Source organism: Dasypus novemcinctus, chromosome 15, assembly GCF_030445035.2.
Source record: "Dasypus novemcinctus isolate mDasNov1 chromosome 15, mDasNov1.1.hap2, whole genome shotgun sequence".
Lineage (NCBI taxonomy): Eukaryota > Metazoa > Chordata > Mammalia > Cingulata > Dasypodidae > Dasypus > Dasypus novemcinctus.
In genome coordinates, this window is record NC_080687.1 from 39,383,393 (window position 1) to 39,397,471 (window position 14,079).

The window sequence follows — 14,079 nt, forward strand, 5'->3', positions numbered from 1 at the left end:
CCCAAAATGAAGTCTGTCGGGCAACAATGTCATCAACCCACCAAGCTACCAATCAACTTTGTAATGCCTCCAATGCTTATCAGACAGGAGGGGAACTAGGCCCCACGTAGTGCAATCCCAGGACACACACCATTCACCTCATGGTTGGACTGGTGTTCCTGGAGTTGTGCACACACTGCTGTGTAGCTGAGCACTGATTGCAGCCCTGAGGAAGATCTCTAACGAGAATAAGATCAATGCCTACAAACAGGAGAAGGGACCAATGCAGGGGTCAGAAGAAATTTATACTTTCAGACTAGAAAAAGATATTCCACCCTGAAAATAAGAACAGGAGTTATGAAAAAGGAACAGAGAACCAAAAAGAATTCTTAGTACTTAAAAATGATGGTTTAGGGAGCATAAGTGGCTCAAGCAGTTGAGCGCCTGCTTCCCACATAGGAGGTCCCAGGTTCAATTCCCAGTGCCTCCTGAAGAAACAAAAACAAGGAAAACAGAAAAAACAACTCATGGGAGCTAATATGGCTCAGTGGTAGAGCACCAGATTCCCATATACAAGGTCCCAGGTTCAATCCCCAGCCCCGGTACCTAAAAAAAAAAAAAAGTTTAAAAAGTTAGAAAACAAGCTAAGGAAATCATCTAAAAAAGAACTAGAAGACAGGAGCCAGAAAATTTGGAGCTGAAAAATCCAGGAGGTCCATCACTAATGAAGAGAGAACAGAAAAAGAACAAAACAAATGACACACAAAGGGAAAATAACAGCACAAGACTTCAACAGCAACCCTGGCTGCTAGGGAGGTTAGGGGGAAAAAAAAACGACCAATGGGTTCACTGTAAATTTTTACACTGCTGGAGCATAAAAATAGATTTTTAAGTAAATGCTACATCTTTTGCTTTTATTTTACCAAACATGTTATGTCAAGAAATTCCATGAGAAGAAAACAAAATGGGGTCAGAAAAGAAAGAGGAAAACTCAAAATAGTTATTAACTATCTGAAAGGGACTTAGTACAAATTCACACACCTGAAAGGTATTCATTAAAAATAGACTGGGGAGGGGAGGGGGACTATAGCTCAAGTGGTTGAGTACCTGCATCCCATAAATGAAGTCCCAGGTTCAATCCCTGATAAAAGCAAAACGAAAAAACCAACTCTCATTGGGAAATGGATATAGCTCAGCGGTTGAGTGCCTGCTTCCCACGAGGGTCCTGGGCTCAATCCCTAGTACCTCCTTAAAAAAAAAAGACTGTCTAAGATGGCTGTCACTAAAAAAATAATATATAACAATAACAAGTATTAGCAAGGATGTAGAGAAAAATAGGAAACCTCAAACATTGTTGGTGGGAATGTAAAATGGTACAGCCATTATAGAAAAGAGTTTGGCAGTTCCTCAGAAAGTTAGACAAATAGTTAAAATGTGGTGTATCTATGCAATGGACTGTCATTCAGCCATAAAAAGAATGAAGTTCTGATACATACAACAACACGGATGAACCCTGAAGACCATGTTGAGTGAAATATGCCAGGCACAAAAGCACGAATATTGTATGGCTTTTCTCATATAAAATATTTAGAAGAAGCAAATACAAAGAAACAGAAGGTCCCAGGTTGGGTCCCAGGTTGCCAGGACCGGGGGGAACGGCCATGGGGAGAGATGGAGAGTAACTGCTTCATGACAGAATTCCTGTTTCAAGTGAGGAAAAAGTTTTAATAGTGGGTGGTGGTGACGGTAGCACAAAACTGTGAGTAATAATACCACTAAATTGAATATATGAAAATGGTTAAATGGGAAATTTGTGTTGTTTATAAAATCAAAAAATTTTTTAAAAGACTGAATAATCAATTTGGAAAAAAACAAAAGGTGTCCCAGTGAGGAATAACTCTACTAGCTAAGGATTAGAATACAGACTAACTGGTAAAAGCTTAGCAGAAAGATAATTAATCCCTGTATACTGTAGCCTACATTTTCTACTGTAGAAAATAATGAAATTTAGGTTTGTTAATTGTGCTAAATATAATTTTATTTCCATCTGGCTATATTTTCTATCAATAATAATATTAAAAATAGTAAAAGAAATCATCAGTAGGAGATGCGACATCACAAATGAGCCATAAAACATATATTCATGTTTCTTAGATTTAATGTCCACTTATGATAAGGACTCCTAACAAAAATTAAGACATAAGACACTTAGGAATCCAAACAACCAGGTTTAAAATTCTCTAGGAAACAAAGTCTAATGAAGAAGCCAATTACCTGACAAAACTACAAAATTATTTTAATTATATAACTAGTAGTAGGGTGGCTATTTCTCTTTAAATTGATTCAGAACAGCATGTCTGAAAATTCTGTTACATGAAGATATCACTGGGGAGCTTGGTAAAAAAAAATATCTTCTGATTTGCCCCACACACTGTCTGATTCAACTGGCCAAGAAATCTACATGCAATAGATCCCAGGTAATTTTATGCAGGTTGAACCACACTTTACGAAACACTATTTCAGTAACAATTTCAACACTGTAGTTAATTTTGCATGCAAAAAAAAAATGCAGAAGAATTTATAAATGAATTTTCCTATCTGCTTAGAAAGTAGTCTTTTTAAGATCTGACATAAGAGCAACCTCCAGTTCATCAACCACCTGCTCTTACTAGGGAACTGTCATGAAACAAGCGTAGGCCCCACAGCCCAGGAGGCCTGGCTGTCAGTACAAGCTCTCCCGCTAGTTAGCAAACTGCTATCTTATTAGACAAGTTACACCTTCTCTGAACTTCAGTGTTCATCTTTAACATGAAAATGGTCCAGGTTCAAAATCCTCCCCCCCAATACCCCTGAGGAATTCATAATTTCAGGTTTTAGAAAGGTAAAACAATACATACACTGCACATTACTTAACACTCTCAGCAGAGTCTAGGGCAGCTCCCAATGATTAAATGCCTGGATCTTTCTTTTGGTGTGAATTTCAAAATTGCAGGGAAGGCCTTCTGGGCCCACTTCCTTAGGATGAAGTGCAGATGAAATGAGGTAATATTTGCAAAGGCACTTGGCATGGTGCTGGAGCACAAGTAGTGGTGCTCAGTAGCCACCAATTCCTTCCCTCTTGCAAAACCTACAGCTTATCTACCTTATGGGACAACTGACATAAGAAGAAAAGAAGGAATATGTAAATATAAGTATTAACATCCAGGTCTTTATTATTACTCAGGTATCTATGACTTCATTCAAGCTTCCTTATATATTTTTGCTTTTAAATATAGAGTTTACAAAGCACTGGTACACATACTCTCATGTTTGAAAACTACAGCATTATGAATCTAGTATGACAGCCATCAGCCCTTTTGAAAAATGAGGGAGCAGATGTGGCTCAAGCTGTTGAACACTGCTCCCACATGGGAGGTCCAGGTTCCGTCCCTGGTGCTTCCAAGAAAAAAAAAACAACAAACAAATGAAAATGAAAAAACCAATTCAGGGGAGCTAATGTGGCTCAGTGGTTGAGCGCTGGCTTACACATACAAGGTCTGAGGTTTGAACCCCAGCCCCGGTACCTCAAAAAAAAAAAAAAGGGAAATGTGGCTCACAGAGATTATAGATTTGCACAGTCATGGCTGCTCTAGCACCACTGCACAAAATCTGAAATTAGCCCAGACCTACAGAAGATACCCTCTACTGGAAGAGATAAGAAGGACAATGATATAATGGTCTAGACATTCCCTTCAGAAATAATAGAGCAAAATGTTACAGAAGAGATTAGTTGCCTTCCAAATTTCACTAGGGAGCCAAAGATCCTTTGAAGGCTGTATAACTGTGACATTACAGTAAATAACCCAACTTGTAACTTAATGACAGAATGTTACAATTGCCTGTAGAATTAAGCTGAGCCATATAAAGATGTTTTACTATTTTTGACCTACAGAAATGGGAATTTTCTATGTTCCAATCTAATAAAAACAGTGAAAAGGGACAGAAGTAATGAAGTTTACCAGGCTTCTGGCCCCACTTTGCTAACAGGACAATAGGCTACAAGAAGCCAAATAAAGCATCTGGTGGTATGCAAGGAAGTAGGCGATGATGACACTACCCACAATAAAATTGTGTGAGAGTACTTCCTGAATGCCAACCATGTATTATTTCATTTAATCTTCACAATTCTTAGAGGTAAGAATTAACATTTTCCACACTTTACAAAGAAGATAAACAAGGCATTGATAGTTTAAGTAACTGCCCAGAACCACACAGCTATTAAATGTAGAACTAGTGGGATAAGAAGTATGAGAATGAACAGGAGATCTCAGCAGGATGAAATGAATCAGATTAACACAAGGAGAACATTCCAGCACCCAAGCCATTCTACTTGGCAACTGACAGCCTGATTGGATTTCACCTCCTCCAATACCCCCTTAATTGTCAACAATCCCCAGGGCTCCCATTCTTGGAGCTCTGTTCTTCTCATCTCAACCTGTAACACTCAGAGATACCACATCCAAACCTACTATTAGTTAACATCTGTGCAAGGGGGCGCCTACATTTCTCTCTCTAACCCAGACCCTTTTACTGAGCTTACATGCATACAGTCAGCAGTCTTAGTACACTCCACCTCTTAGGTGTTGGGAGACAATTCTCTGAGGTCTCTTTCATTTTTGTATCATGAAGTACTGATTGCCCTTTTGTTCCAGACAGGCAGGTTTGCTGTCCAGTACAAAAGATTATGGTCCCTGAAACTCGGGGTCCTTCTGTAATGCAACCCACTTCGTGTGCAGACATCTATCTGCACCCATACTGCATCATCCACATTGGACTTGGGCTCACGAAGCCAACACACACACTCAGTGGAGTTCATGCTGTCTGCTGTGATGTGTCTCTGACTCAGAAGACATTACAAAGTGTCTTCTGCCAGCATCCAGAAAAGTAATGTGTTGACTTGTAAGTAAGATAGAATCACAGTTCTTGACAATACGTCCCATAACTGAAACTCTACATGTCCAAACTAATTCATAATGTTTTCCACCAATCCTTACCCTTTCTGGTTCCCCATTTCAGCAAATGTTACCATCACCTAATTCAGTCACCCAACTCATCCCACAGCAGTCTAGAGCTTTTAAATTTGTCACTCTCAAACTGCTCATCTTTAACAACTCTCTCTAATCCCCAACATCCACTCCATCACCTCAATAGCTACATGTGTTCCTACCTCCTTTCCAAACACCACTGCTGCCTTGGTTCAGGATATCCCCCCTCTGCTGCCTATACACCACATCCTCTGAAATAACTTCACTGTTTCCCATCTACCCAGTCACAGCCACCAACCCAACTCATCTTTATATTTAAATCGTAAATGTGACCATGTCAAAATCTGCTTTAAAACTCTCCATCACCCACATCCCTCAATAAAATTCAGGTGCCTAAATGAAGGAGTTTTGGGTGTAAACTCGAGCAGGTGAATTTTATTGTAAGGGATGCAGAAAACTACTAAAGAACCTAAAGCCTACTCACTTCATAGCCTCCCCCTCTCCTGCTACCTTCCTACAGCAGCCTTTACCTCAGGCATTCTAAACAAGATGCACCTCTTTTACGAATGCATGTCTTTGTGACTTGTCAACCCCAACTCCCTTTGCCAACCCCCTGATATTTGTCCTTTAATGCTCAGTTCAAGAGTCTGTCTCCCCTGAGAATTTTTCTGGCTTCCCAATCTGATATAGATGCCACACCTGTATGGTGCATAAGACAAGAGGATAGAACAGATCAATGAATGTTGTAAGCACTCAATATTTCATGAATAAAAGAACATAGTATGGGTCCTACCATACTTTATAAAGGAAGTATGTTTCTGTCTCCCTTAATGGATTATAAATTACTTGAGAAAAAATAATTAACTTCAATTCCATTGCACAAATAGGTACTCAAAAACATTTACCAAATGGGCATAAAACCTGATTTCCTTCTATTTTTGTTGAGTTTGTCTACCTCAAATCATACCTCTGCTCCCACTGACTTGGAAAGCTGCAAAACAGTAGTAGGTGGGAAGTGTGTATAGCGTAGTGGTTGAGCCCCTACTTCACAAGTATGAGGTCCTGGGTTCAATCCCTGGTACCTCCTAAAAAACAAACAAAAATCAATAGTAAGTATCAGCTTAAAACATTAAATTCCCTTTGGAAATATCCAAAATTCTCAAGCTGGGTCCACCTTCTTTTCTAGACCATAATAGTGTGTGTCAAAAGAGCATATATAGCAACCAGTAAATCTAGTGATCACTTGATTTAGGGCAAAATTCCTGATGAACACACTCACAGGTGGAATGACCTGGTAAGTCAGAAGGAACCTAAGCAATCCCAATCAGGGTTGTCCCCCTCATATCTCAGGTTAAAACACTCAGGCTCCAAAAAGTTGTAGCTTGTTCAAGTAAAAATAAGATTCAAACTCAGGCCTCATGGTTCCACATTTGGTGGTCCTTCCACTAAACCATGCATACAAGAATCCCCAGAATCTGACAGGCAGGGTGTGGAGCACCAACACGCAACTGGACTTCTGAAACTGTGCAGCTGAGGCCAGTCTCCAGCTCCCAAAGTCTCCATACCACCATCCACAAAGCACTGATCCCTCACTGCCTACACAATACCACAGAACCAAACCACCATGCTTTCTATCCTCCTCTTCTTATCCTGCCTCTAAGATGGGTCAAAGGACAAAGACCTAATGAATCACCAATTCACCTATTTCAAGGGGAGAGAAACATTGTAAGGGCAAACAATACCTGGATCAGAGAGGACTTCTTTAGCAGCTGCTATGTCAATGAACTTCTTCTCAGCTTTTTTCTTTTCTTCTTCATTCTGGAAATTATCTGGATGCCACTGCAGTGCTAATTTTCGGTATGCTTTGATGATTTCTTGCTTTTTGGCATTTCTGGGGGTGGGGGGGTTGGTAAAATTAATTAGTAATGACTAGTTTAAGAAGTATCCGGCACACTGCCATAAAAATTAGAGGAGTCAGTTAAAACCCCATTGTCACATGAACAAGTTGGTTAATATTACTATGGTTAATACTCCTTCAGTATAATTTTTAAATCTTGTCTTTTTATTATGTGTATGTGTCTGTCTCATGATTTTATCAAGCTGTTAAATTAGTTGTAACTAGTAATACACCTATTGAATCTTAACTTTTCATCTCTTAAAAGAAAGGGCTAGATCTTATTTTGGGAATTTTACAAGGTAACTGTAGCAATTATATTTTTTCTACACTGAAAATACAAACTGCCTGCCTTCTGCCAATCAGCTATTGATCATTCCTAGTATTTCCTACGGTATCCTATATCAAACATTCAACATATAGTTCTGGATGATCATTAAAGGTGATCAGACATCCTTAGATACTCGTTCACTAATGTCATAATTTTGACAGGGAATAAATTAACATACTCCTGATCTTTACAATTTGGCCTTTAAAAATAGTCATGTAAGCTAATTCTTAAACTTTCTGGTTTTCCAAGCTACTATGATTCAATTCTTGGTATTAAAAAAAGCATATTCTGACTCTGAATTACCCTTTAAATTTTTCTTCTGAATTAGATTATCTAATGTTAATGAAAACAATGTTTCAGACTTTTTGGGGAAAGACTGATGGTTCACTCAGTCAGGGAAGGTGAATCATATAAAAAAAGTGCTAAATAAATTATATACCTCCCAGTTCCTGCATGTTAATTCTGAAAGTGCTACTTTATTTATAGACATAGAGAGGGACTTTTTCTTCTCCCCATCCCCTCTTCCTTCCCACCCCACCAAAAGAAAGCTCATTTCTACCTTTTTACCCTTCTTAAAGGACGTATTCATGCTACAGTGTCATTTCTCTGGCACCAACTACTAACTCTCCATTATTGCATTACTGGTCTCTATCAGAGAAATCCACCTGTAACATATTCAAAATAGCTTTGTGATGTTAAAGATTGTTAGGGTTTAATCTATATGGCTGAAATTACATAAGTAAATGAATCAAGGTAGGTGTCAGGGAGAGAAAGAAGAGCAATGATTAGCTTTAAAACAGAGTCAATTTAAAATGACAATGCAAATTTTAAATACAAATTAACAATTCACCTTTTTACTCCCAAGATTTTGTAATAATCTCTTTTCTGTGACTGTTTCAATAGTCTTTGTGCTTTCTCTAGACCTTCCCGAATCTGTTGATCATTTTCATTGTGCTCCTGAGCAGTTTCATAATCCTGAATAGCTGTCAAAATATGTACAAAATAATGCCGTTAAGGGAAATTATAATTTGTCATCTTGATATCCTGTAAAATTGATACTAAGGTCATCATCCTAGCCCCTTCATTCTTTTGCCATTACTGCTAAAAGCCCAAGTGGTGATATTCATTAATAAGTTTTTCAAAAACTCACAGAAGTCATAATTATGACTGAAATTTGGGACCTAATAAGTTTCCATTCAACAAAATTCACTGCTGTTTTCTTGTCCACCTTCCCACATTATCTTCCCCACCCTGTGGAGGTATTTTACATCAGCTGCTTACACAAAGCAATCTTACCACCACAGAGGTTTTAGTGATTATTACATAAGGAAAATGTAGAAAATCTGAATGGTCAGCTACAGGCCCACAGTTCAGAAGAAACAGAATTAGAACAGCCACAAGAGGAATTGTCAGAAATCCTGATGACCAAGTCACCCACTAGTTTCAACACAACTATTACAAACTTGATTTAAAAATATATCTAAATCAAAAAAGAAAAACATGTAGTCAGGATGGAGAAAGTATGATAACAATTCACACTACATCTTTTACTTCAGTTTAAGTTTAAATATTTAGAAAATGCAAGGCACTTAAGTACCTAATATGCAAACAAGAGTTACTACAGCAAGTCTGAAGTTGCTGTCTTTAGAGAGGTTTACTTGCAAGGTTTGGCCCCAGCTGGTATCTCAGAACCTGGATTTCAGAAGTGTTCCTGCCAATCTCTAACTGGTAAGGTGTTTCACTGTGTATAAACTGTACAAATATAGTTTATGCTTTCCTTCTGGGGGTCAGGAATTTGGGTGGGTGCTGTGCTAGACAGATGGTACTTACATGACCAGGCCCCAGTAAAAACGTTAGGCACCGAGTATTGAGCTTGCAGGGTAGACAGCACATCACACGTTGTTAAAGATGTGGTGGAAGAATTTATTAATAGCATGCCTGTATGTGCAATGTCACTGGGCAGGGACTCTTGGAAGCTCATGCCTGGTTTCCTCCAGACTTCACCCCATGCGCATTTTCCCTTCACTGATCTTGCTTTGTACTCTTTTGTTGTAATAAATCTCAGCCATGGGTAAAATTATATGCTAAGTCCTGTGAGTCCTCCTAGCAAATCACCAAACCTGGGGGCCATGAGATAGTGGTTGTCTTGGGATTCCCCAACAAAAATATTTTCTTAATCTGCTTCATAGGCAGACAACTCAAATAAAGGATTGTTAGGTTCAAATGCTAGTTTTTATGGAAACACACTCCACTTTGGCAAAAGATATCTATCTGGATAACATCTTGGCAAGGGATAATGCTCAAAGGGGTTTTGGAAATGTCACCTTGGACAAAGTAAATTAAGAAAGACATCAAAGTAAGATTGACAAATTTAGTTAGCCTGGACTATAGAAAAACAACTCAACACCACCTTTGGCCCATGTGGAAATTGGCCATTTATCCCAGAAAAGGAGCTCCAAAGTTGCCAAGGCTATGGGTACAAGTTTGGTCCCCAAATAAACAACTCAGTGCCCCCATTTCATTTCAGTTTGTTTCCACAAGATTCCATAACTGAAGGCATGTGAGAAAAGCACAAGATCACCTAAATAGCATGCTTTGCATGCAAATTGACAAATGGAAAGTATGTAAATAGATTAAAAAGAAAACACACACATCAACTCAGGGGGCTAGGGTGGGTGGAGAATTCTTCAAGCTTTTATCCTAACAACCTAATTTCTGCCTCAATGAATATATTAAATATTAATATTAATATTGAATATTAAATACTACCATGGCCCAATGCACAGAACATCATCATAAAATTTACTTTTCCCAATTTAGTTCACAAACAAAACCATCATCAATAGCATTAAGGTTTATCTTTGCATTTAATACCCATTGCACTTGATATCATAGCCTTCATGGGAGTGTACTTTGAAAGAGTTTTAAAAATGAGGTTAATGTTCCAATATACATAATTCTGCTACTTACACAAACTCTACATTTAAAACATGTTTTCATTCTTAAATGCTCAAAGTATCTCCCTCAAAGCAGACTTCAATATCATATACTTCAATATTTAAAGTAGACACACATTTCCCAATATAAGAAAAATATAAAATTTTGGTTATTTCTTAAATTCACATGATTATCAGGTGGGCAAATAATTGGAAACATAGGAGTAATGTAAGTTCCCAAGGACATACACAAGATCATTTTTAATCATCCTTTTCCAGATTCCTTAGTTTATAGAAATTAAAATCCACATTCTAAGGGAGATCTTCAAAAAAAGTAAATGGCACCTAATTATGCTTATTATATAAGCAAAATGGTTTTGAAAAGCAGAAAAAGCCAAAATACTACGGCCCTAGATAAAAAGTATTAAATTACATATTAGTTCATTCATTTTCCCACCTCTGACTCTGAAAATTCTTACCCATCCTAAATTCTTTTCTCCCATATCCCCCTCATTCACATTCTTAAAAGAAGCAAAGCAAATAACCAGGTCAAGGCAGTAGACTAAGTAAGCATAGGAGTCTGCCTGCCCTCCTTCCCATTATCCAGCTGAAATAAAGAAAGAAAGAGGGAGGGAGGGAGGAAGGAGAAACAAAGAAACAAAGAAAAGAATAAAATCATGGCAGTACTGAAAACAACAGCAGACCAGAAATTTTGATAAATTTCTAGAAGACAGAAAGCAAATTGGATATTAATAATGAAGAAACCTAAGTAGAGAAAAATCACAGTCCAAAATACACACTGAATGCCCTAGCAGATTTGGAAGCCAAACTTTTTGCCAAGGATTCTAAGTTTAATAGTTTAGTAAGCAGGAGACAACAGTCAGGAGAGCTGAACAGATGGATGATTAAGGAATAGCTGGGCAGGGTTTCTGCAAATGGAGGAGCTGACTGCAACACTAAGCCCAAGAACTAGTCTCTAAACAGAGTGGAAGGTATTCATGTGGACGGCCCCTGATGTAGCTGCAGAACAGAGTGTAAGGGAACTTAAGAACTCTTCAACAGACCTATAAGAAAAAAAGGAACAGAAAGTTAAGTCTTGCTCATTCTGGCAACTGGGCAAGGTAGCAAGTGCCGTAAGGGAAAGTCTTTCCATGAATAGGCCGTCCCCACTTAGACTCTTACATGAGCTCTCCCATAGTTCTTGTTTCTACCCTTATGCCTCTAAAAGTCTTAAGAGATCCTTTTAAAGAGTACATCAGGGGAAATGGATGTGGCTCAAGGTTCCCATCTACTATACGGGAAGCCTGGGTTCAATTCCCAGAGCCTCATGATGAAGGCAAGCTGGCACGAGGAAAGCTGACAGACCATGCCAGGGAGAGCTGGTGCAGCAAGATGATACAACAAAGGGAGACAAATGGACACAGAGGCAAGTGCAAAACAACAAGGGGGAGGGGAATAAATGTAAAAAGAAAAAAGAGTACATCAGACAACTACTAAAAACATGACGATGTGGAACAGTAACTTTCTCTTCCTCCTTGCTATCATACCAAAAAAAACCACAAAAAACAAAAAACTCCATGAAAAGCCAGCAAAACATATTTCCACGAGTATGGATTCTCCTTGAAACAACAGCCTATATACCTTGCACATCACAAGAACCATGAAATCTAGAGCACATCCAGTGGAATAAAGCAGAGGTCAAATGGAAGAGAAAACAGAGGAAAAGAAGAGGTGAATACAATGAGAATAAATGACAAAATACTTAGAGCAACAGATCTCAGAAAACACCAGCAAATACATGCTCTGTGGGGGTGAGGGGCTCACCCTTAAGTGCAAAAGATAAATACCCCTGTGGTATAGCAAAGGAAGTGGGTAGAGAAGTGAGCAGGACTGGCAGCAGATGGCCTCCTGGACACAGTTTGGTTCAGAGAAGCAGAGAGGACAGGGCTATACAGAGAAGCCATTTTAGCAGGAAGCAGAATGTCTCTGTGAAAACAATGAAGCAGAGTACTGCAACTGTTAAGTACTGAAGGCTATCCTTTCCCCAGCATCCTTTACTTTTATACACACATGTGCATGCCAACCCATAGGAATTTCCCACAAACAGCTGGGGCAGGATAATCCAACTCATTTCATAATTAGCAATAAATTTTAAAAAGAAAAAAGAGCTGCATAGTCTCAATTCTAAGATATTTAAATTTTAATATTGAAACAGGAAAAGAGCACCAAAACTTCCCTGATAGAGAACATGCATCAGAAAAACATAGCCAAAGAATATATGACAATTCTGATCAAACATTATGACATGAATTCTTAAAATTTAATAATCCAATCATATTTATTAAGGATAATCGCATAGCAGAATAAGAATAGAGGAAAAGGTAGAAAGACAATAAGGAGATAAAAATATTAGCAGTCAGCTAATATTTTATGAATAATAATATTCCTTAACTCAGGAAAAATAAGAAATCAAAATTATCATATAAGTGAAAATGAAACAAGAAAGAGTACAAGGGAGAAGAAACATAGGGAAAAAAATAAGGACCTAACAAAATGAAATGGAAATAAAGATCTAATAAAATTACAACTATAGATGACAGACAAAGGAAGTATAATCTCTACATAACTGGGTCCTTTAAGAAAAACAACAGAACAGAATAAAATATTTCATATTAAATTTAAGAAAACTTTTCTGAAATGAAAGATGAACCTATATATTGAAAGAGCACTCTAGGTGCCAGGCTAATTTGCTGAGAATGGTCAACACTGAGACATTTCCTAGTATAATTAATAGGCTCAAAAAGATAAGGGCTCTTTTAACAAAAAACCTGGCCCAGGATTTTCCAAAGCTATATTCAGTGCCAGAAGAGAATGGAACAATATATATAAGATAAAGAGAAAAAGTATAAGTCAGGGATTTTATTAGCTAGCCAAGCTATCTTTCAAGTATAAAAGGTACAGTTCTGAACATATAAGAAATCAAGAAAAATTTTCCCATGAGTCCCTCCTGAGGAAACTATTATAGGATGAACCTTCCAAGAGATGGCTGGAGAAGCAAGGCAAAAGATGCAACCATCCACACTGGATATGTTTAAGCTGGAAGTGAGTCTAAAGCCAACCAGGGAATTACAGGGACAGAGCAACATGTATGCCCTGACTGTGTGAGACAGATACAGATAACAAAAAATGGGAAAAGAAATGGTGAAAAGGAAGAGTGTAAATTCAGTAATGCCAACCAAATAGCTGAAGCAATCAGAAAACATCAATCCACTAACAAGTCAAGTAATAGTACAAAGGTAAATAGTAGAGAGAACTTCAATGACAAGGATTAAGAGGAAAGGGAAGGGAGAAGAGGAAACATCCTAGCATTGTTCCTCAGTGTAGGAAGCTAATAAGTAGTGACAACAACTGTTTTGCTTTCTCTTAACCAAGCAGCCAGCCTTGCTAGTGGCCCCCTCCCTGCCACCTCCCCCTCCCTGACTATATTAACACCAATCGCTGCTGTGGAACTGCAGAGAAAAACAACTTGGACAGCAAAAAAGAGAAAGAAAGAAAAAAAGACAACTTCAGACCCTAACTATTCTTATAGTTCAGATAAGAACCTTCTCTCCCCAGGTAGCTGGGCACCTAAGAGATCCTAAATAGGTAGTTCCTTATCTCCCTCCTCCTCTCTTCCAGCCCTGACAGACTCCAGGTGGTCTAATAACTATCAATACAAAGGAAAACTTTCTGAACCAAGGGTCCTAATCATAACCCCAGTAAATCCTTCACCCATCTGGGTGCAACCAAACTGCCCTAAGTACAATCTCAGTAAATCCCACACCCAGCCCAGTGCTCAACCCCGTTTACTATTACCCAGGCTTTTCCTCTAACCCACTCTCAGCTTAAAAAGGTTTAATAAAGTCATCCTTGTAT

At 38.3% G+C, this 14,079-nt stretch overlaps 1 protein-coding gene across 1 annotated transcript in view; it reads right to left on the minus strand.

Annotated features, from left to right (window-relative positions):
- DNAJC3 (DnaJ heat shock protein family (Hsp40) member C3) overlaps window positions 1-14,079 on the minus strand; it is a 123,951-nt gene that overhangs the window by 4,258 nt on the left and 105,614 nt on the right. Inside the window, exons 10-11 of the mRNA XM_004463564.3 lie at window positions 8,079-8,211; window positions 6,746-6,894 (exon numbers count right to left, since the gene is read on the minus strand). Of these exons, the coding sequence (XP_004463621.1) occupies window positions 6,746-6,894; window positions 8,079-8,211 (282 nt within the window). The remainder of the gene's footprint in view (window positions 1-6,745; window positions 6,895-8,078; window positions 8,212-14,079) is intronic.